Here is a 24,518-nt window from a genome sequence, read left to right on the forward strand (position 1 = left end):
GGAGGGGGGGGAGGAGGAGGAGGGGCGGGCTGAGCAGCTGAGCGCAGGCAGGCCGGGCTCAGGCTATGGCGTGGGCTGGAGGGTAGCAGGAGCGGCAGCGCAGCCACCGCCGGAGTTTGCCCAGGTAAGGAGACGCGTGCATTGGATGGAGTGCAGTGCAAAGCGATGCGATGCAACGCGCCTCGCCTTTCGCCTCCTTTCCTTCCTTCCTTCCCCTCCCTCCCCCTCAGCAGCGACCCCTTCATTTTCTCCCCCCCCCCTTCCCAAGCCCATCTTTCTCATCCCGGCCCTCCCCCCTCCCAACTTCTGACAGAGACCCCCCTACACACCCCACCCCACCCCACCTCTCCCCCCAATCCAGCCTCCGCTCCCCTTGAGGTCTGGTTTTTTGCAAAGAGGAATTTGCCTTCCCTCTCCAAAACAACAAGACTCCCAACCCAACTCCGCTTCTCTCTCTTTCTCTTTTATTTTTAACACCCCCTTTTTTCTGCGGGCACACTTTCCTCCTCCTCGCCCCTCCCCACCCCCCTCTTCTCCTCCTCCCCCCCACCCCACCATAAATAAGAATAAATTGGCAGTCCCAGCCAGTGATTGCATCACATCTTCTCCAGACAGGGGCCAATTCTGCTAGGAACTGGATCCTCTGACGGTTCTCAGTGCGTCTTCCTGTGATTGCTCCTCCTGTTGTATTTTGACCCCCTTTGAGTCTTATTTATCTCTCCCCCCCCCGGGAAAAAATGCACTTTCAGCCCTCTCCCCCCCCCCCCACGAATCCCAGTTCCTAGTCTGCTTTCCTCCTCCCTGACCCAGTAGACAGGGGAGGCGACAGCAATGGAGACCTTGAACTGTTGTTTTGTTTGTCTGTTTGTTTGGGGGGGGACTGCAATGGCTACTGGCTTTCCACCCACCCACCCGCTGTCAAAACCAGTTAGAGGCCGCAATTCTCAGTGTTTCCAAGTCCATCCCCAAATCTCTCCCTCTTACTCGCACATGATTGAAATCTCAGTTCTGGCTCGCGTTCCTTTATACCTCCTCCCCATGATATCCTGAACTAGAAGGCTTATATTTTTTAAAGGTAAAGGGACCCCTGACCATTAGGTCCAGTCGTGGCCGACTCTGGGGTTGCGGCGCTCATCTCGCTTTATTGGCTGAGGGAGCTGGCGTACAGTTTCTGGGTCATGTGGCCAGCATGACTGAGCCACTTCTGGCAAACCAGAGCAGCGCACGGAAACGCCGTTTACCTTTCCGCCAGAGTGGTACCTATTTATCTACTTGCACTTTGACGTGCTTTCGAACTGCTAGGTTGGCAGGAGCAGGAACCGAGCAATGGGAGCTCACCCCGTCGCGGGGATTCGAACCGCTGACCTTCTGATCGGCAAGCCCTAGGCTCTGTGGTTTAACCCACAGCGCCACCCAAGAGAGGGGAAATTCCACATTTATTTTACCCCCACCCCACTCTGTAACACCCACAAACTGTCTCGCACTCCCCACACTTTTCCTGGAGCCCCTCACAATATTTATTTCTTCTTTTCTGCCAATTAATTTTTTCTGCTTTTTGAAAACCAGCATCAAATTCATTCAGATTTCCCCCTCGCAATATTTCGACCGGCCTTCCCTCCCCTCCTTCTCTGCTTTCACACACCCCACAGAGCTTCTCCTCTGCGCCCCCCCAGCCCCAGTTAGGAGTTTCACAGCCCCCCATCCCTCTTGCTCCACCTCAGAGACGTGTTGTTCCAAATCTGGCAGGTGTCTGTGGGCTGAGGGGTGCGTGTCCTGTTTCCGGAGTGCGAATTAGGTTCCGCACTTTCGTTTTTGGACGCTTATTCCCCCGCCTATTATAACATTTTGGTGCTTTTTAGAACATTTCTGGTTTCCTCCTCTGCGGTTCTCACTTCCCGATACTCGGGGCAACACCTGGCTTCTCTCGCGCGGCCAACAGCTGCCGCAGATTTGTTTTATTGTTATGTATTGAATTTATATATGTCCCACTCCTCTTTCCCGTCTTGCCCAGAGCTGAGCTGTATCCTCTGCACTCCGCTTCTGATGGAGCGGGTGCCGAGACCTCTTCCCAGCTCTCAGCGTCAGAATAAAAGCAGCAGAGGCCGGCGGCAAGATCAGGCCTACGGCCCATCCAGTCCAGCAGGGGTCAACTCAATGCCCCAATGGGAAACTAGCCAGCAGGATCCGTGCACAAGAGCACTGTCTGCCTTTCTGTGGTTTGCGTGGCGAATTCCTGCCCCCCACCAGAGTAAATAAAGACACGAGACACCATAATTTAAGGTTAATTGGGCGAATTAGGCCACAACTTTATTGAATTCAGGAATGAGAGGCATTGGCTTAGGCATTGGTCCTAACGACTATCATAGTTATACATACTTTATCAACCTTCTGAGAAAAATGCAAAACATTAAACAAAGCCACAGAGACTTGCGAACTACCCAGCCTCAAATGAACTTATAATGTCTGCTTTTTCAAATGCTTAACTCCGTCTTTTAGATAAGTTTCAGCTTTTTGCACCTGTTTCGCCCTGGTAGTCCAAGTAATCAAGCGGCTGTTGTTCACCCCGGATGGGGGCCTTTAACTGGGGCTTGCAGGTAGCCCACTCCCAAGATAGTTTTCCGGGCTTCTTCAGTGGTCTAATCTCAAAGTCTTGATACGTATATTGATATTCAGTCTTACAGAGAATACTCTTTCTTGGCTTAAGCTTAAGAGACTGATTTGCTTAGCCATTGGGGGTGAACAGCGGTCTCTTGATTACTTGGACTGCCAGGGCAAAACAGGTGCAAAACGCCAGCGCCCTGTCTCTATCTACAACTCTCCTAGCATCTCTCGGTATTGTGAATATCACTGAACTTACCTTTTGTTGGGTATCTTCATGAACTTATCCAAAAGATTGAGTTAAGCATTTGAAAAATATACTGAAACCAGACATTATTAAGTTCATTTTAGGCTGGGTAGTCCGCAAGTCTTTGTGGCTTTGTTTAACGTTTTGTATTTTTCTCAGAAGGTTGATAGAGTATGTATAATTATTGTTCTTTGTATATTAATCACCAACGTGTTGCATGAGTCGCACTACAGCAGCAGCAACACAGGTTGCATTTTTCTAGCATTCCTGCGGTTTCTAGCAAGAAGCAGGGAGGTTATGGGATTCAGAATGGCTAGTAGCCCGCTCCTCCATCCATCTGTCTCATCTTCTGAAAGCCATCCAAGTTGGGGGCCATCTTCCTGCAGCTGTGAGTTCCGCAGTTGCACGAAGAAGTCCTTCCCTCTGTTTGTCCTGAAACTTCCCTTTTCAGCTTCAACAGGTGCCCCCTGAATTCTAGGGCTCATGAGATGGGGGGGGGGGAGTTTTCTCTAACTGCTTTTCCCCTGTGCCAGGCAAAATTCTGTAAGCTTCTATCCTGTCGCCTTGGTTCTCTAAACTGAAATCACTTAACTCCTATCCCCAGCAGTTTCATCTCGCCGTCTAATACCCAGATTAATATCTGGCCCGATCTGTTCCATGGCTTCTCCCCAGACAGCTGTTGTCTCAGGAAAAATATTGGGGGCGAGGGGGGGTGGCTGCGGCTGCACAGAGAGCCCATTGTCGTCGTCCTCCAGCTGCGTGTCAGTTTCTTCTCTGCAATTTCTTTATTTCGTTTATTCCATAAGATGCATTTATTTATTTATTTGCCTTCGCTAGGAGTTTCCGAGACGGGATGCGGCAAATAGAAAATGCAGCTTTTAAAACAGTTATTTCATAAAATAAAATGCAATTTTTAAAAAAATAAAATGCATAAAAAGCCGTTCCAAAAAACGGCGTACAGTGGTACCTCTGGTTACATACTTAATTCGTTCTTGAGGTCCGTTCTTAACCTGAAACTGTTCTTTACCTGAAGCACCACTTTAGCTAATGGGGCCTCCTGCTGCCGCCGCACTGTTCTAATCCTGTTTCTGTTCTAATCCTGAAGCAAAGTTCTTAACCTGAGGTATTATTTCTGGGTTAGCGGAGTCTGTAACCTGAAGCGTATGTAACCTGAAGTGTATGTAACCCAAGGTACCACTGTAATATAAATTCAGCAAAGGAGGTGGGCCGCTTTTCACAGAGGATGAGGTTTCTTCGTGCAGCGTGTTGCTAAACTGCGGAATTCACTGCTACAGGGCCACCGATTTCGACATGAGAAGACAGTGCTGGACTAGACAGGCCATTGACCTGATCTGGTCGGCCAGCTGGGGTTTGGGCCTGATCCAGAACGGTTACTCTGATGTTCTTCTTTCGTTAATAACGATACGATGAGGAAGATGATTGAGGAAGGGCAGGGGCGGTTGTTCTTAGTGGTTTCCTAAGGGGTTTTTGTGCTTCTGCAAACCTCTGGGTTCTCCCCAGGTTTCCTCAGCCTAACAAACGGCTGAGAGGGAAGAGGTTCAACAGCCGTGTTAGAAACTCAGATATATAAGCTCGGTGCCAAATACAGTGGTACCTCGGGTTAAGAACTTAATTCATTCCGGAGGTCTGTTCTTAACCTGAAACTGTTCTTAACGTGAAGCACCACTTTAGCTAATGGGGCCTCCTGCTGCCACTGCACCGCCACAACACGATTTCTGTTCTCATCCTGAAGCAAAGTTCTTAACCTGAGGTATTATTTCTGGGTTAGCAGAGTCTGTAACCTGAAGCGTCTGTAACCCGAGGTACCACTGTAGCTCCTTAAACCAAGGTTGCAGTCCCCAAAACTGAATGGGGTAAGACCCTAAGTCTTATTTTTCAAATAACGCACTGTCTGTGATTGATGATCAGTTAAACATCTGGCTAGTTCAGATGACCTCCTTGAGCGAGGTTAAGAGCTTTGAGAACTTAAAGAAGAAAAGTCACGTGATCCAGGGACAGTCCACATATATATCAGCCTATTTCAACCTCTTTTTCTTAATGGCGGACCGGACCATTCATAATGCAGTGATATTCTTCACAACCGTGATCAGGACAGTGGAGTGGGATAAGTGAAGACAAGCAACCACAATTAGCTATAAGGTTGTTCACTGTTCCTGCTTAGGCTGCACAGAAAAAGCATTTTGGTTCCTGAAATTCATTCCGATTGTGCAGATAAAATATAAGGGATAGAATTCTACAGGATGGGTGTTAGTGTGCGGAAACAGTTCAGATCCAAGGATCTCCAGGCATGCACCTCCAGATGGTGAAGATGTCAGGCCCAGGAATCTTAACTCGGTCACAAGCGGCCAATAGCCAGGTGCAAAATGCGCCTAAAGGTAAAGGGACCCCTGGCCATTAAGTCCAGTCGTGACCAACTCGGGTTGCGGCGCTCATCTCGCTCTATAGGCCAAGGGAGCTGGCGTACAGCTTCCGGGTCATGTGGCCAGCAGGACTAAGCCGCTTCTGGCGAACCAGAGCAGCGCATGGAAACGCCGTTTACCTTCCCGCCGGAGCGGCACCTATTTATCTACTTGCATTTTGACGTGCTTTTGAACTGCTAGGTTGGCAGGAGCAGGGACTGAACAACAGGAGCTCACCCCGTCGCAGGGATTTGAACCGCCGACCTTCTGATCGGCAAGTCCTAGGCGCTGTGGTTTAACCCGCAGCGCCACCTGCGTCCAAAATGCGCCTGGCGCCTGGCTAATTTTGAACACTGCCTGTTTGTGGAGTTCCCCTTGGGGCATCTGCTGGGCTGCTTGGCCTGATCCTGCTATAGGACTCTCATGTAGAACCTCCAGGTCCAGAGGCAGTCTATCCTGGGTCCTTAGGGGCAATTGTCCGCTGTGAGGACAGGACACTGTGCTAGACGGGCTCCCTTCAGCACTTGGCAAGGCGCGATCCAGGCCTCTTTTTCGTTGGCAGAATCCTGCTTTCTCTCTGGGCGCAAGGGAGCCTTCCTTTCGCCCTCTGCTCAGCAAGAAGCAGAACCGGGACTTCCCAGTTTCTTTCCCCTCCCTGGCTTCTGCTCAAAGAGGGTGTCGCCCACCCCGGTCTTCTCCGGTCACACTTCCCTTTCCCAGAGCTCTGGGAGTTTTCGCTTCCTCCCTTCTCCCTCACTTTCTCAGCCCTCATCCTGGCACCGCAGACGGGAAGTGCAAATTCTTCGCTCCCTTCTGAGTTGGAAGGCAGCACTGAGTGTTCCTCCGCTGGCTGCCCCCCCGCCCCCCGCTTTCAGCAGTGCGATTATCACCCCTGCGGTCCCGAGACTTCGGAGAAGTTTGGTGCCAGGGACGGATCCTGCAGTTAAGTCACCCCTGTCAGAAGCCACATCCCTGCTGGGCGAGTGCTTCTCTGCGTCGGACGGCTTGCTCCCTGTTCAGGAGGGTTGTTACAGCTGGGAGAGGGGCCGTTGAAGGCTGGATGCGGCCCTCTGGATCCCCTCTCTGGTCCTTGGGACCTTTCTCAGGCCACACCCCTCCCTAAGCCACGCCCCCTCCCTGCCTATTAGCACCGCCCCCTGCCTAGAATGTAGCCTGTAATACAGATCTGTTGTTCTGCCCTCCAGTGTCATGTGGACTCCAGAACGTTGCTTAGAAAGGATTGTGGCCCTCGGGCCAAGAACGCTTCCTCACCCTGTTGTCTGGGGGTGCTTATGGGGCATCCCCTGCTCTCTTTCAGGATCGCTTTCACTCTGAAAGTTGGCCTAATTTCCCCCCTCTCTATATTTATGAATGCGCATATTGAAATATTTCGGATGTTTTTGCCTGCACCCTGAGGCTTTCGAGGAGCTGGCAGCGCCGCTGCTGTTTGCAGAAGGCGCCTTAGCTCAGTGGTTGAGCCCCTGCTTTGCTGGCAGAAAGTCTCCCAGAAGCTTCGATCCCCGGTGTCTCCAGGCAGAAATTTCCCCCTGCCCTGGAGAATAGCTGCCGCCAGTCAGTGTATACAGTACTGAGTGACGTGGCTCAACCACCCGACTTCGTGCAATACATTCTTTTGCTCAGATTCATGAGGACTAGAACCTTGCGTTGCTTTTTTTAGATGGAGGCTGCAGTTCAGTGTGTAGAGCTCTGTGTGCAGGTGGTCTCAGTCTCCGACATCTCCCGGCCAGGCTGAGAGAGAGCGCCACCTTGGAAAGGCGCTGCCAGCCAGTGTATGCAATATTGAGCTAGGTGGGCTAAGCGCCTGGCTGCTGCATGCATTTTCCTGAGTTCCCGTGAGAAGGGAGCTCAGCCAAAGACTTTTGAGTGGTGCTTTCGACAGCAATCTGGTGCATGGAAAAAGCGAACCAGGAACACCCGTCTCCTGCTGTTTCCTGTTGTTGCGCTGGGTATCTGGATGGTGTTTTTTTGTCTTTGGGGGGAATGGATGGGGGACGGTTGTCAGAAGCAGAGTAGAAACAACAGTTTTGCAGGGCAGCCGCTGCTTGTTTCCATTAACTGGCCTCCCAGGTGCTCCCTCCCTGCTGAGCTGCATGTTCGGTGCTTGCCAAGCCTTCTCCTTGACATGCTAGCTTTCTGCATGCAGGGGCTTTCCCCGTTCTATATGCATGCCTGCAGTGTGGGAACATTAATAGAATCCTAGAACCGAAGAGTTGCAAGGGGCCTGAGAGTCAATCCGCTGCAATGCAGGAATCCCAGCTGAAGAATCTCCGACAGATCCTGCCTCTGTTGTTGTTGTTAATTGAATTTATATAATCTGTTTTAAAATCTCCGGCCCAGGAGAGCCCATCACTTTCAGAGGCAGTTTGTTCCCCTGTCTGTTCAACAGTTCAGCTCCTCTTCCTCCCAAAAGTAGTACAGTCCGGGCAGGCCTTTGCTGAACTTTTCGCCTTTTAAGAGGACCAGAGAGAAAGCAGTTCTCTGGAAGGGGGCAGCGGAAGCAAAGGGACAGTTGACCCCACACCCTGATTTGACCCAGCCGTCAAATCCTGGCACTTCCCCTCCTCGCAGCTCAAAATGTTGTTTAGAAACAAAAAAGGCACTTCAGCAGCGGGAGTAGCGTGTTCAAAAGCCGCCACAGCTGTGCCCGGAGGGGGGAGATGGGACATGGGACCTTTCACCCAAGTTGCGAAACGGCTTTTAACTTTCGGTTTTAGGGCAGAGAGATCGTGAGCCGCGTGCTGCCGAGCCGTAAACTGGTCTGTGCGTCCGGTCTTCCCTCGGTCGTGGTTGACAGGCGGAGAGGTACGTTGGGGGGCAGCAAGTGCGGGGCAGCCCTCGGCGGGCCTGATCCGGCTGCCTGCCTGTCTAACGGCATTCAGAGGAGGTATGTCCTTTTGAGGCCTCGTCCAGAAGAAATATAAGGAGAATCGACTGCCCCCAATATTGGCAGATGATTCCCCAGCCCCACACCGGCCCAGAGTAGGCCGCCTCGCAAGGGCATCGCGTTCAGTGGGCACAGCTAGGTGGTGACAGAGGTGGGAGTCGTGTGTGTGTGTTTGTGTGTGTGTGTGTGCAGCCAAATCTAAAAATAAATCAACTGAACATTGGAGGGAAGGCAGGAGAGACCATTTGGGAAGGACGCTGAATTCCTGAGCAGCTGGATATCAGCCAGGCGGGGAGTTGTGGGTGGGGGGCTCATCTAGGTCCACCTTTCCCGCGCTCCCCCCCCCCCCAATTTCTGTACAGGAGAGAGCAGCTGCGAAGGGAAGCTGTCAACCCATGCATTTATATGCATGCCATCTCAAAATGTGTTTTTTGCCATGTGAGAGGGGGAGTAAGGTAAAGGGGGCTGCAAAACCAACACACACAACAACAAAAAGCATCTCTTCATTTGGGCTTTTGACCCTTGGCTATATTTCTCACTGAGGTGGCAAACCGGCGTCTTTGACGGGCACCAAGTTCAGGCGCATGGAGTTCCCGCAAAAGGGACGGTTCTCACGTGTGTTGGTAATAATAATAATAATAATAATAATAATAATAATAAATTTATTTATACCCCACCCTTCCCGGTTCAGAAAACCAGGCTCAGGGCGGCTAACAACAAATTTAAAGCACTTAATTGTGATACAACAACAAAAAGCACAAAATACAGTATTAAAGCGTAAATAACAATAAATTCAAAGTTCTAAAATCAATTTGGGGGAAATCCATCCAATAAACATCAGGTGATCACCAGGGCTAGCTGGCTAAATTAGTCTTATTTGGGCCAGCGAGGAGACCAGGGGAGAATTAGCTGTGGGTTCCCAGAGCGCGTAATCTTCATAAAAAGAGGAGAGGGAGGGAAGGAAGGGGAATAAAAAAATCAGGCAAAATTCATATTGAAAGCCAGGTAGAATAGCTCTGTCTTACAGGCCCTGCAGAAGGAGGTTAGATCCTGAAGGGCCATGGTCTCATGGGACAGAGCATTCCACCAGGTCGGAGCCCTCACTCCGATGGGATGGGAGGCGAAGAATCCCCGTGCACGTGAAAGCTAGCATTTCTGGATGGAGGGTGTCGGAACAGTGCGGCACTCCGACGTCATTTGACCCGGAAGCCAAGGTGCAGCGGAGAAGTGCCATCTTGCAACTGCGGTCGCAGCAGGAAACTCTTCAGTTCTCCCTTCCTTCCTCTTTCCTCTCTCTCGACACACAGATCTTGGGTCTGTAATATGCCTAAGAACAAGGTCATGGAAGCTGGAAGGGGTGGAATGAGACCGTACCACTTCAGGCTGGAAGTGGGAGGGGGCGATGCCGCTTTTGAATGCTCCCACAGTTACTGATACCCTTTTTTTATTTTATATCCTGCAAGCAGAAAGCTAGCACATCAGGGTGGAAGGCTGGCCGCTATACTAGCTTTCTGCTTGTGGGGAGGTTGGAGGGCGTGGTTTCCCTACTGTCCCCTACATCTGGAAGTGGGGGGGGGCATTCTTACCACGGGCAACCATGTTATAGCCAGTGTTTATGCCTTTGCTTGACTGTGTGTGAGTGCAGAATCTAGCCTGCTGTTGTCCTGCCCACTTTTGTCCTTGGCCCCTCCCACTGCCGCTCTGCCACCCTGTGTTCCGGACCACCACGCCCTCTCTGAGCATGTGCAGAGTTGTCACACCGCCACTGCCCCCCAAGAATTAGCACAGAGGTCGCCTGCAGGAAGTGGCATCTGTGGTGAGTCCCTCTTGGGATTTTTTAAGAGCTGTGAGTTGCACCCAGTTCCCTCTCTTTGCTTCCGTAGGCCCCAGCACCCGTTTCCTCCCGAAAGAGCCCCCGCCCTACGGGTTCCACCATATCAGCAGAAACGTGACCGCTGACGCCCCCTTCTTCGGATTCCTCCTTCCCCTTTCGACCTCAGAGACCCAGAAAGACATGCAAATACACAAACACATATACACACATATGAACACCCACACACAAACCTGTCTCGCTCTCTCTATACAGTGGTACCTCGGGTTAAGTACTTAATTCGTTCAGGAGGTCCGTTGTTAACCTGAAACTGTTCTTAACCTGAAGCACCACTTTAGCTAATGGGGCCTCCTGCTGCTGCTGTGCCGCCAGAGCACGATTTCTGTTCTCATCCTGAAGCAAAGTTCTTAACCCGAGGTACTGGGTTAGAGGAGTCTGTAACCTGAAGCGTATGTAACCTGAAGTGTATGTAACCCGAGGTACAACTGTATATATACTCTGTAGCTGTGAATTATTATTATTATTTTATTGTTATAACTTATACCCCACTCTTCACCGGGTTAAGACAATTTAAAGGTAAAGGGACCCCTGAAGGTTAGGTCCAGTCGCGGACGACTCTGGGGTTGCGGCGCTCATCTCGCTTTATTGGCCGAGGGAGCCGGCATACAGCTTCCGAGTCATGTGGCCAGCATGACTAAACCACTTCTGGCGAACCAGAGCAGCACACGGAAACGCCGTTTACCTTCCCGCCAGAGCGGTACCTATTTATCTGCTTGCACTTTGACATGCTTTCAAACTGCTAGGTTGGCAGGAGCAGGGACCGAGCAATGGGAGTTCACCCCGTGGTGGGGATTCGAACCGCCGAACCTCTGATCGGAAAGCCTAAGGCCCAGTGGTTTAGACCACAGTGCCACCCGCGTCCCTAAGACAATTTAAAACACAACGTTAAAAACAATGTTGAAAAACTTAACAATTAGACAAATGCATGATCACACACACACACACCCCGCTAATAAAAATAACGACACCTAATGAAAAGTCACAAAAGTTCACGCAGTTGCCTATCCTAGGTTTAGATCTCCAGTCTTTTTGCATTAGAAATCATGAGAGAGAGAGAAGAGGGCAGGAACCCACCCTTCCCAGAGGCCTTCTCCAACATCTTTCTTGAGATTTTGGTTGCTGTGGCTGGGGGACCATTTCTGGCCAGGGTGCTTCCACCCCCGCAGAACACGTCGCCGGTTTTCGTTCTTTTAGGGAAGTTTTCTACAGACCACTTTTCTGCGCAAACAGCAGAATCAAGAACTGCACGTAACGTGGACCAAATCGGTCAGTCGCCTTGGGGGGGGGCGATGGTTTTTGTCACCGTTGGCACGGCAGAGGCTCCCGGCTGGCACCTTTCCCTCGGAATGGCTTCTGAAACACTTCCGTTTCGCTGCCCTGCCAGTTTGTTTCGCTGGTTCTGGCATTATGAGAGACAGGGGACACGTCCCAAGGCTGTAAAATGGCACACGGCAGAGAGGAATTCTTCCTCCCTCTCTCGTAAGGCCACAACTCGGGGGCATCTGATTCAGAACAGGTAAAAAGGCTGTGCTTCTCTTATCTGTTCACCGGCGGAACTCCCTGCCACAGAAGGCAGGGTGGCCGCCATTTTGTAAAATATTTATTAGGGTTTTACAAAAAACAGAAATTTACATAGTAAAAAGGAGAACAAAAAAAAGGTGGGAAGGGGGGGCCGCCATTTTGGATGGCCAAGGCACAGTCTGACCCCCTCCTTTGGTAATCCTCATAGAACTCTAGCCCAATGGTTGCCATTAATTTGATTCTGAATTGATTTGATTCTGAATTGATTTTAGAATGTATTTCAACTGATTGATTGTGATTTTATGTAAACTGTGTTACTTTTGTTGTTGTTAGCCACTCTGAGCCCGGCTTCGGCTGGAGAGCGCGGGATAGAAATAAAATTGTATTTTATTATTTTATTATTACAGTCATACCTCGGCTTGAAGTAGCTTCAAGTTGAGCATTTTCGGGTTGCGCTCCACAGCGACCCGGAAGTAACGGAGCGCATTACTTCCGTGTTTCACCGCATGCGCAGATGCTCAAAATGACGTCACGCACATGCGCGGAAGTGGCGAATCGTGACCCGTGGACGTGGGTTGCGTTCGCTTCAGGAGGCGAACGGGGCTCCGGAACGGATCCCGTTCGCATCCAGAGGTACGACTGTATTATTATTTTAGAAGAGCGGTGGACAAATTCATGTAGGAGAAGCCTAGCGATGGTACACGATGGCCATTCTCTGCCTCCACAGGTTTCATGTCTCTCGCGCCGCGGCAACGGGCCGCCGAACATTCTGCGCAGGCCGCCATTGGCTGGGAGCTTCCCGGGAGGCGGGGCTTCTCACCTGGCTCTTCTTCATATTCCCCTGTTGCAGATGCCGTGAGCCGCCGCCATGACGGACGAGTGGGCCCCGCAGCTGGTGGACTACTTTGTGGTGGCCGGCTTGGCGGACACTTCGGCGCCGCTGGAGGATGAGAGCCAGCCGCCTCGCCCGTCCCGGCCCAGCGAGCCCATTGTGGACGTGGCCGTCATCGTGCGCTCGCAGGGCGAGGAGGTGCCTCACGGCTTCACCTGCATCGACCGCACCACCTCCGGGAACCCTGTGGAGCTCAACGCCGGGCTGCTCAACAACCCCCAGATGTACATCTGCTACAGGAGGGGCCGGGACAAGCCCCCCATTGTGGAGCTGGGGTAGGTGACTCCAGTCCGTTTCACGTAGGGCCGCCTCTGAAGAGGGTTCGGAAACTTCAGCAGGTGCAGAATCCGGAGCAAGACGGTTTGAGCCTATTGCACCGATCCCAGTCCGACTGCACTGGCTACTGATTAGTTTCCGGGCCCAATTCCAAGTGCTGGTTTTGACCTGTAAAGCCTTAAACGGCTCAGGACCGCAATACCTCAAGCACTGCCTCTTTCCGTATGAACCTACCCAGACCCTGAGATCATCTTCTGAGTGCCTCCTCCGAGTGTGCCTCCTCCGAGAGAGGTCAGGAGGGTGGCAACACAAGAACGGGGCCTTCTCTGCAGTGGCTCCCCATCTGTGGATTGCTCTCCCCAGGGAAGTTTGCCTGGCACCTTCATTGTACACCTTTAGGCGCCAGGCAAAAATGTTCCTTTTTAACCAGGCCTTTGGGTGATCTGATTTACATCTTATGCCCTTTTAAACTGTGCTTCGGGGGGGGCTGTTGGGTTGTTGTTGTTATTTTTATTATGTATTTTGTGTTTTAGATCTTAATTTTTTTCTGTGAACTGCCCTGAGACCCCTGGGTATAAAGCGATATATTACTGTATTTTTCCTTGTATAACATGCCCCCAACCAATCGCCCGTCCCACATATGCACTATCCATGTATAAGATGCCGCCCCCCTCCCAATTTTTAACATTATTTTAGAGCAGCCTTTCTCAACCTGTGGGTCCCCAGATGTTGTTGAACTACAACTCCCATCACCCCTAGCTAGCAAGGCCAGAGCTCAGGGATGATGGGAGTTGTAGTTCAACAACATCTGGGGACCCACAGGTTGAGAACTACTGTTTTAGAGTAAAAAAACCTTGTCTTCTACACAGAAAAGTATGGTAAATTCAATAAATAATAATATTGGACTACTGCAATGCGCTCTGTGTGGGGCTACCTTTGAATGTGACCCGGAAACTACAACTAATCCAGAATGCGGCAGCTAGACTGGTGACTAGGAGTGGCTGCCGAGACCACATAACACTGGTCTTGAAAGACCTACATTGGCTCCCAGTACGTTTCCGAGCACAATTCAAAGTGTTGGTGTTGACCTTTAAAGCCCTAAATGGCCTCAGTCCAGTATACTTGAAGGAGCGTCTCCACCCCCATCGTTCTGCCCGGACGTTGAGGTCCAGTGCCGAGGGCCTTCTGGCGGTTCCCTCACTGTGAGAAGTCAAGTTACAGGGAACCAGGCAGAGGGCCTTCTCGGTAGTGGCACCCGCCCTGTGGAACGCCCTCCCATCAGATGTCAAAGCGATAAACAACTACCTGACATTCAGAAGACATCTTAAGGCAGCCCTGTTCAGGGAAGTTTTTAATGTGTGACAATTTAGTGTATTTTTGGTCTCTGTGGAAGCTGCCCAGAGTGGCTGGGGAAACCCAGCCAGATGGGTGGGGTACAAATAATAAATTATTATTATTATTATTATTATTATTATTATTATTATTATTATTAGTTGGGAGACAGTTGGGAGAGCATGACACTCTTCATCTCAGGGTTGTGGGTTCGAACCCCACATTGGGCAAAAGATTCCTGCATTGTTGGGGGTTGGACTAGATGACCCTGGGTGTCTCTTCCAACTCTGCGAATTCGCAGAGAAAGCTATCAACAGCTACTGTCTCGGGTGGCTGTGTTCTGCCTCCACTGTCGCTTCTGAATACCAGTGGCAGGGAGTCCTCCTTGAGAATTTCCCAATGGTTGTCCATTGTAGGCTTGGTGAGCCCCTGGCCTCATCCAGCAGGCCTCTTCTGTGTTTTTTTTAAAGAATATTTATTAAGTTTTCCAATTTTTTAAACAAACAAACAAAAACAGAACAAACAAAAACATTAAAATAGACATAAAGTTCATAAATCATACTTTTAAATAACAAATTTCTCAGACCTCCTCATACTTCTCCTCCTTGTATCCCAATTAAGGTTATTCGTTCAGCAAATCCTTCATTTAAAGCATTACAGCTTATAACATTACCTTATTTTTCAAACCCTTTTTTCCCATCTATGTTCCTTTATATCATTACAGCTAGAAACCACTCAGTTTCAATCCAACACCATTTAATTTTCCTTAATTTTACAGTATTTCTGTAAATAGTCCTTAAATTTTTTCCAATCTTCTTCTGCCGACTCTTCTCCCTGGTCACGGATTCTGCTCGTCATTTCTGCCAGTCCCATACAGTCAATCAGTTTCATCTGCCATTCTTCCAGGGTGGGTAGATCTTGCGTCTTCCAATACTTTGCGATAAGTATTCTTGCTGCTGTTGTAGCATACATAAAAAAAGTTCTGTCCTTCTTTGGCACCACTTGGCCAGACATACCCAAGAGAAAGGCCTCTGGTTTCTTCAAGAAATTATATTTAAATACCTTTTTCAATTCATTATATATCATTTCCCAGAAAGCTTTAATCCTGGGACACGTCCACCAAAGGTGAAAGAATGTACCTTCATTTTCCTTACATTTCCAACATTTGTTATCGGGCAAATGATAGATTTTTGCAAGCTTGACTGGGGTCATGTACCACCTATATATCATTTTCATAATATTCTCTCTTAAGGCATTACATGCCGTAAATTTAATCCCGGTGGTCCACAACTGTTCCCAGTCAGCAAACATGATATTATGTCCAACGTCTTGCCAGCAGGCCTCTTCTGATGTCCTTAGGTAGGGTGGTTGGTTGAGTATGTGGGCGTTCAGCACGCATGAGATGGGCCCCAATATATTTCAGAATGCCTTTCCCCTTATGAAAGCACACGGACCCTGTTAGATCTTCATCTGAGGCCCTCTCCCCTTCTTGAGAGAGGTTGGCAACAAGGGACGGGGCCTTTTCAGTGGTGGCACCCTGCTTGTGGAAAGCTCTCCTGACAATAACGTCCTTTCAGTGCCAGTACATCTGGCAGATCAGGGCAATTTGCTGTCTGGTATGTTTCCCACTGAGCTCCTTGGAGGAAAACGGAGCTATAAAATGGAAAACGATCGCAGTCCCAACCAAAGAAGAATGGCAGCTTAAGTTGACAGAATATGCACAATTTGCAGACTTGACATATAGAATAAGAGAACAAGGAGAACATATCATTAAAGAAGATTGGAAAACATTTATTGAATATATGGGAAATAATTGTGTACAGCTAAAAACGCTGGCAGCGTTAAGATAACTTCAACAGAGTAAATTGATGGATGCAATAACGGAAAACCGATTGTTATAGTTTTTGTAAAACATGCAGGGATTTAATATATGTAAAATGAACCGTGGAAAGAGGAGAAGGGAAGTCGTTGCCATCTTAAGGATGTAAAATGTTTATTTGAAATTCTAGAGCAGGAAATTTAATAAGAATTATATTAAGAAAATAAACGGAGCTGTAAACACGATAAATAAAGGGGAAACGTGGAACTGAGAGTACCGCAAAGGACAGGTCCTTAGAATCGTATCGTTGGTAGGGGGCTCCAGGGGTCATCTAGTCCAACCCCCCGTAATCCCTATTCCTCATAGTGAAAAGCACACTCTCTTTTGCCGTCCGCCTAGGGTGCACTACGACGGAAAGGACCACCCGAAGCCCGGCTACAAAATCATTGACACGACTCCCTATAGCCATTCGGCTAACCTGGCCTCGGGGGCCCCCGGGCACCAGCGCACCTTCCTGACGTACCGGCGAGCCAGCAAGAGCCAGGCCTACAGCACGCTGGGCATCACCGACATCTGCCTTATCATGCCCAGCAAAGGCGAGAGCCTCCCACACACCTTCTGCCGCGTGGACCGGAACCTCAACGTGGGCATGGTGAGTACTGGAGCTCAGCTGCTGCCCTGGCGCAGTGGCAGAACTCATGGCTTTGTGCCCAGGAGGTCCCTGGTACAGTCCCTGGCATCTCCAGTGAGGGCTGGTGGTTCCTCCTCCTCTCCCATCTGAAATCCTGAAGTGTGGCTGCCGGTCAGTGCACGCAGTACTGATCTGGATGGAGCAACGAGCTGGCAAATTGTCCCAGCTCCGCTCAATTCCTGTTTTGTCCTTTATTCACAGTTGGAAGGGACCACAAGGATCATCTAATCCAACTCCCCTTCAATGCAGGAATCTTTGGCCGAATGTGGGATTCAAACCCACAACCCTCAGATTAAGAGTCTCATGCTCTGCCAACTGAGCCATCTCATTGCTCAGAACCAGGAGGGCTGGAACCTTCCTGGAGAGGAGGGCAGCTGAGTACCTGCTTTTGAGTGCAGAAGGTCCCAGGATCAGTCCTTGGCATTTCCAGTTGAAGACCCGGGGAGCAGGTCACAGGGAATTTTTTCCTGCTCTTCTTGAGACCCTGGAGAGCAGCTGTCGGTCAGTGTAGCCAGTATTAGGTTAGCTGGACAAATACCCTTGACTCGGTCCGGGCAGATTTCTCTGTTCCTGAGGCTGCTTTTTCTGTGGTGCAGCCAATTGCTTTCCTCCACCTTTTCTTGCCTATCTCTTTTCTGCAGTGGGGACCAGCCCTCTACATCTGCTACAAGATGGCGTTGGCAAAAGGGAACACTCTGGTTTACCAAGCAGGTATGTCTCGGACAGAGGACACGTGGCTCTTCGGGGCCTTATTGAGCCCCCTGTGTGTGTTGACTTATCTTTTTTAAGAAACTGCCATCCTGTCGCCCAGCTCTAAGACAGGGGCAGGGAGACATTTGGCCCCCCAGGTGCCAGTGGATTCCAATTCTCCTCCTCTCCACTGAGGATGCTCAGATCAAAGTGCCATCAATCGCCCGAGAGAGGCCCCCACCTGAAACCCTGGAGAGATGCTGCCAGTCCGTGCAGGCAATACTGAACCAAGTGGATCAGTGATTGGAGCGCTCACTTTATATTGCCAGCTTGTCTTGATATACCAGGTGTGACCGGAAAGTTTGGTGAACGGTCACAGAAATCGGACAGCGAGAAATATTCGAGCATAAAGTCGGCATCGGAAACCCACAAAATGCTCACAATTGTGTACAGAGATGAAGCTGCAACTCAAAAGACAGTGTGTGAGTAGTTTAGACGTTTCCGTGAAGGGCGGCAAACCATCGAAGATGACCCTCAGACCGTTGACAAGCAGAACGGCAGCAAATGTCGACAGAGGTTGTGAGTTATTGATGCGGGATCAGCGTTTGTCCGCCCAAATGATGGTGAAAGAATTTCATGTTCCACGTGAAATTGTTACTGAGTTTGTCCCACCCTCCATATTCTCTCGATCTGGCCCCACCGGATTTCTTTCTTTTGCCAAAACTGAAATCGTCACTGAAAGGGCACAGATTTTCCAACATTCCACACCTCCAAGCGGCTATGATGAGGGAACTGAAAGCAGTACGGAAAGAGGCCTTCTCCAGAAGTTTCCAACAGCTCTACGAACGTTGTCAACGGTGCATTGTAACAGAGAGGGCCTACTTTGAAGACCTGTAAGGCATGTATGTTCTCGCTGTCTGATTTCTGTGACCGTTCACCAAACTTTCCTGTCACACCTTGTATATCGGCTGCCATGCTGATGGAGGTGGTCCTGATTTTTGAGGAGCGTCCCTGTCGGGAGAGATGGCGTGGGGGGAGGATGTACTTGAGATGTGTGGGTCATTGGATGCCAAGGTTCCAAAGGAGTCACAAAAACATCTGAGTAGTCTTCAAGGGCAGGTCCCATGTAGCGCAGAATGCAGTAGTCAAGCCTGAAGGTTGCAGGGGATCAGTGGATCAGGATCCCCTCTTCCTGGGAATGGGTAGACCCTGAGGGATAGTTGTAATTAATTGACGGGGAGGGACCGAAACACCTTCCTCCCATTTCTCTTCCCCTTCCAGGTCTCCTTAGTCGCTACCCGGAGGAGGACAACGAGGCTTTTCCGTTGCCGGAGTCCGTGGCTGTTTTTTGCCTGCCCATGGGGGCGACCATCGAGAGCTGGCCGGCCGACACGAAATACCAGCTTCCTGTCTTCTCCACCTTCGTGTTGACTGGGGCTTCGGGAGACAAGGTAGCCGGATTGCAGGATGGTGGGAACTACTTTTTGGTCAGAGAACCTGGGGTGAATGATAGACAGACAGACAGACAGACAGACAGACAGACAGACAGACAGATAATTTATTACGGTCAAAGACCAGCTCGCATAACACAATAGAAACAGCGTTCATAAAGATGCAACCAGAGCAGATTGCAGCAATAGCTCATGAGTTAAAATTGAGCTATATACATACCCCCGTACAACTGAGATTTAAAGGTAAAGGGACCCCTGACCATTAGGTCCAGTCGTGGCCGACTCTGGGGTTGCGGCGCTCATCTTGCTTTAGTGGCCAAGGGAGCCGGCATATAACTTCCAGGTCATGTGGCCAGCATGACTAAGCCGCTTCTGGCGAACCAGAGCAGCGCATGGAAACGCCGTTTACCTTCCTACCAGAGCGATACCTATTTATCTATTTGCACTTCATGCTTTCAAACTGCTAGGTTGGCAGGAGCAGGGACTGAGCAACAGGAGCTCACCCCGTCGCAGGGATTCAAACCGCCGACGTTCTGATCGGCAAGTCCTAGGCTCTGTGGTTTAACCCACAGCGCCACCCGCGTCCCTACAACTGAGATTTGGGCTACCATAAAAATTGACCCTGAGGCACCCCAAAGGGCGACTTCAGCATTTCCCTAGTAAGCTGTTTTATTGTAGAGGATGATCTGTGCCTACAAATCTGGGCGCAGAATCTGGCTACCAGCCAGGTCAACTCAGTTTGAGTCAGTTCCCAGAACCAGACTGGGAACAAGCTTTGGGCCACTACCATTGATAGAAGCCTACTATATTTAATTCAGGTAGTACATTCAAATACGGCCCTTAGAGTCAGGTGCAGCCGGCTAGGGAACTTAACAGACCCCATTAAAACATTTAAGGGTGTTAGGCAAGGGTGCCTTTTGGCCCCTTTATTATTTAATTTTTATTTAAATAACCTGGTAACCACTCTCCATAACCTCAACTACCACCCTCCGAAGTTAGCAAACTGGCACATCACAGCTCTTCTTTACGCAGATGACGCGGTAATACTATCCAGAACCCCCATAGGGCTTAAAAAGGTAAAGGGACCCCTGACCATTAGGTCCAGTTGTGGCTGACTCTGGGGTTGCGGTGCTCATCTCGCTTTACTGGCCGAGGGAGCCAGCATACAGCTTCCGGGTCATGTGGCCAGCATAACTAAGCCGCTTCTGGCGACCGAGAGCAGCGCACGGAAACACCATTTACCTTCCCGCCAGAGCAGTACCTATTTATCTACTTGTACTTGGACGTGCTTTTGAACTGCTAGATTGGCAGAAACAGGGACCAAACAACGGGAGCTCACCCCGTCGCGGGGATCTGAACCGCCGACCTTCTGATCGGCAAGTCCTAGGCTCTGTGGTTTAACCCACAGCGCCACCCGCATCCCATAGGGCTTAGAAGAGCACTAAGAAAATTAGCTGCCTATTGTGAGACGGAATGTCTGGGGTGAGTGACACGGGCTCTCAGGGAGCAATCAGATATTTGGGATAGAGGGCTGTGCTAATTGGCAGACTGTACCAACTTAGTGCATGTGTGTGGGTTTTGTTGCAGACAGGTTAGGGCAAGTCTTTGTTTTATTTGGGTGCTTCGGCAACAGAGGTGTCTGGCAATCTACGTGAAAAAAATGGTTTTTTAAAAAATGATTGGTTGGTTGCATTTATCACCTCCCTCACCTGCCAAAGGAGCCCCGGGTGGCAAACAACAAATAATAAAAACATATTTAAACATCATAAAAACATTTCCAATGAAGATGCAAACTAGGAAAGATCTCAACTTAAATGTGACAAAAAACATGAATCACAGCCCAAAAACTAATAGCCAGAGAGTTAACAACCTATAAAAACAGTCTTTAGAAGATCAACGTCATAGGGTGGATCTTAAAACATTCAAATTCCAGAGTCTTGGAAATCTTTAAAAGACCAGCAAGTGAGCTATTCTGGTTAGCATTCATTTTTCATGTTAGCATCAATATGTGTGCACAGCATGGCAATTGGCAAAAGTCCGCAGATGTTTCTAGTCCACAATATTTACCGTATTTTTTGCTCTTTAAGACTCACTTTTTCCCTCCTAAAAAGTAAGGGGAAATGTGTGTGCGTCTTATGGAGCGAATGCAAGCTGCGCAGCTATCCCAGAAGCCAGAACAGCAAGAGGGATTGCTGCTTTCACTGCGCAGCGATCCTTCTTGCTGTTCTGGCTTCTGAGATTCAGAATATATTTTTTCTTGTTTTCCTCCTCCAAAAACTAGGTGCGTCTTGTGGTCTGGTGCGTCTTATAGAGCGAAAAATGTGGTATTACAGAAGCCTGTCCCACCCACATAACACACCTATAAACATAACAGTGGCAAATACCCTTTGTTTGGCCAGATGGACAACAAGAAGAAGAAGAAGCATTATCCCTGTTCTCCAAAGATTCCCTTCCAGATCGCCTGGAGTTACTCCTCACTCACCCTAGGTGAGCGACTGTTTCACCAAGGTTGCACAGTGCTCTGACCTTCCTCCTTCCCTTCTTCGGCTTCTCTTGCTCTCACTCCCAGGTGTATGGCGCTGCCATCCAGTTCTACGAGTCCTTCCCGCGGGAACGCCTCTCGGAGCGGCAGTGCATGTGGCTGAACCTCCTCACCGTCGTCGACCGGCGCCCCATCACCAGCAAATCGGTGCAGACACGCAAGAGCATCTGCGTCCTGTCCCACTGGCCCTTTTTCGATGTCTTCCGGAAATTCCTCACTTTCCTGTACCGCTACAGCATCTCGGGGCCTCACGTTCTTCCGCTCGAGGCGTAAGTTGGGGATGCGGCCGATAGGATTGGGGCCTCTGTGTGTGGTTGCGAGGACTGAAACGTAAGCAGAACCTTGTCTAGATAACGGCCACAGATCCCTCTAATCTGAGATGGTAGATGGCAGAATGTCTCGCCAGAGTGGCGCATGCTCTCTTTATCTCCTGTATGGACTACTGCAATGCTCTCTGTGTGGGGCTACCTTTGAAGATACCTTTGAACTACAACTGATCCAGAATGCAGCAGCTAAATGGTGACTGGGAGTGGCCACCAAGACCACATAACACCAGTCCCGAAATACCTACATTGGCTCCCAGGACGTTTCCGAGCACAACATTTAAGGCCCTAAATAACCTCGGCCCAGTATACCTGAAGGAGCGTCTCCACCCCCATTGTTCTGCACGGACACTGAGGTCCAGCACCGAGGGACTTGTGGCAGTTCCCTCAGAAGTGAGGTTGCAGGGAACCAGACAGAGGGCCTTCTTGGCAGTGGCGCCCGCCCTGTGGAACGCCCTCTCATCAGATGTCAAGGAAATAAACAACTATAAACAACTCCCACGAGTATAATAATAATAATAATTTATTTATACCCCACCCATCTGGCTGGGCTTCCCCAGCCACTCTGTGCGGCTTTCAACAAAATATTAAAATACAGTAATGCATCAAACATTAAAAGCTTCCCTAAACAGGGCTGCCTTCAGATGTCTTCTAAAAGTCTGGTAATTGTTGTTCTCCTTGACATCTGGTGGGAGGGCATTCCACAGGGCGGGTGCCACCACCGAGAAGGCCCTCTGCCTGGTTCCCGGTAACTTGGCTTCTCGCAGTGAGGGAACCGCCTGAAGGCCCTCAGAGCTGGACCTCAGCGTCTGGGCAGAACGAGGGGGGGTGGAGACGCTCTTTCAGTTATACTGGTCTGAGGCCGTTTAGGGCTTTAAAGGTCACCACCAACATTTGAATTGTGCTTGGAAACGCACTGGGAGCCAATGTAGGCTATCCCTGTCCAGATAGGGGCGTAGCTGGGCCACCAGCCGAAGCTGATGGAAGGCACTGCGACTTTAAAGGAGGAATAGACAAATTCCTGGAGGAGAGGGCTCTGTGGTTTCTAGCCACAATGTTTATACTCTTGCCCCCACAGCTGGAGGGCAGTAATGCTTCTGAATCAGGCGGCTCATTGGCCTGATCCAGTAGAGCTCTTCCTATGCCTGTAAGCTGCTGTTGCAGGGCAAAGATGGCGATTGTGGTTTTATTTGGTGTGGGCGGGTGTGTGGAAGGGTGTTCTTCTTCCCTGTGACTTCTCTGTTGCTCTTTCCAGGCACATCTCTCATTTCATGCACAATGTCCCCTTCCCATCTCCACAGCGGCCTCGGATCCTGGTTCAGGTAAGCAGAAAGCGGAGGAACCTGGAGCCTTTGCTCATCCTGTTGTTGGCAGTGGGGGGGAAGGGGTTGCAGGTCGCACCTTCCCCGGGTGACGGGGAATCAGCTGGGCAATTCCACTGTGTTAGCAGTAGTGTTGTGGCAAACTCAGAGGTGCACATTGCGTTCATAATAGTCACAACCGCACTTCCTTGGCACCGTACCCCCTTCTAAGATTATACATAAATATGCATTATTATTGTTGTTGTTATTGTTATATTATTTCAATTTATATAATGCCCAGGAGGTCCCAGGACGGTGCACAACATTATAAAAACACATTACAGAGCATCAGTGATAAAAACATAATGAAAAGCATACCAACAGACAGCCTAATAATAAAATAGTCATCATGATAACAGTCCTTTCCCCCACAGTTTCACAGGCCATAGATCAGGCATCGGCAAACTCCGGCCCTTCAGATATTTGGGACTACAATTCCCATCATCCCTAGCTAACAGGACCAGTGGTCAGGGATGATGGGGATTGTAGTCCCAAACATCTGGAGGGCCGGAGTTTGCCTGTGCCTGTCATAGATGGCCATCGGCCTAGGTAAAGAGGAATGCCTTCGCCTGGCGCCTAAAGACATGTAGTGGTGGCACCAGGTGAGCCTCTCTCATCAATTGGGGAGCCACCACAGAAAAGGCCCTCATAACTAGGGATGTATTGGAACAATCAGTGTAGATCTCCATGTGTTTGCCTTTCAGTTAGGTTTACTATTTTCTCCACATCCAATGATTTGGACTGCTCCAATATCTCATTATGTTGTGTTTTCCTTGAAGTTCCACTGTACACAATGGAACTTGCCTGTCGTCCTCTTGAAACTGAAGCACCTTGAGATTTCAGTGTTCCTGAATGCTTAGCTTTGGAGCATACATTACATCTCCTCCTTGGTGTTCTTCCTGCACTCCTCCAGAGTGACCCTGGGAGCCGATCCTCAGGGGCTGTTTTGCCGCTTTCCTCTCCCGATTGGCTCTAAACAGTACAAAGGGTGAGGAGACTTCTTTTCATTGGCTTAAAACAGGCATGGCCAAACTTGGCCCTCCAGCTGTTTTGGGACTACAACTCCCATCATCCCTAGCTAACAGGACCAGTGGTCAGGGATGGTGGGAATTGTAGTCCCAAAAGAGCTGGAGGGCCAAGTTTGGCCATGCCTGGAGCCTTAAAAGCTCCCCTTTGCATGCTGGTTGGGTGCCTCTAGGATGCTGTGAATTGATGGATCCTGCTGCTAAAACAGTAATGGATCTTTGACACACACACACCCCGCAACCCTAGACCGCTACACCTCTGTCTGTCAGGCAGCTGAAGAAGGAGCCATTGGTCAAGCCAGGACCTTCTACGTAATAACCATTTGCTCAACCCCTGAGGGATGCTTAGAGAGAGGCCCTTAGCTGTTCAGTCCGCCTACTTTGCATTAAGGAGGTCCCAGGCATCTCCAGGTCAGACCAGGAATTGTCCCCCTGTCTGAAACCCTGGAGAGCTGTGCTGTCAGCCTGTATAGGAAATTCTGAGCTAGATATATATATTGAAAGTATAAAACTGAGAATCTGAAGATTATGGTT

At 49.8% G+C, this 24,518-nt stretch overlaps 1 protein-coding gene across 3 annotated transcripts in view; it reads left to right on the forward strand.

The window, feature by feature from the left end:
* Positions 1-24,518, forward strand: part of DENND4B (DENN domain containing 4B) — a 56,321-nt gene continuing 31,803 nt past the window's right edge. For 2 of the 3 annotated variants that reach the window (XM_053368660.1, XM_053368662.1), the window contains exons 1-7: positions 1-124; positions 12,433-12,749; positions 16,301-16,553; positions 17,234-17,303; positions 18,564-18,733; positions 21,303-21,544; positions 22,854-22,920. In XM_053368660.1, coding sequence (XP_053224635.1) covers positions 12,451-12,749; positions 16,301-16,553; positions 17,234-17,303; positions 18,564-18,733; positions 21,303-21,544; positions 22,854-22,920 — 1,101 coding nt within the window. In that variant the 5' untranslated portion in view covers positions 1-124; positions 12,433-12,450. Of the gene's footprint in view, positions 125-8,005; positions 8,089-12,432; positions 12,750-16,300; positions 16,554-17,233; positions 17,304-18,563; positions 18,734-21,302; positions 21,545-22,853; positions 22,921-24,518 lie in introns of those variants that run through there. The other variant, XM_053368661.1, reaches the window with a different exon arrangement.

The sequence above is a fragment of the Podarcis raffonei genome, chromosome 16 (genome assembly GCF_027172205.1).
Source record: "Podarcis raffonei isolate rPodRaf1 chromosome 16, rPodRaf1.pri, whole genome shotgun sequence".
NCBI classification, from domain to species: Eukaryota; Metazoa; Chordata; class Lepidosauria; order Squamata; family Lacertidae; genus Podarcis; species Podarcis raffonei.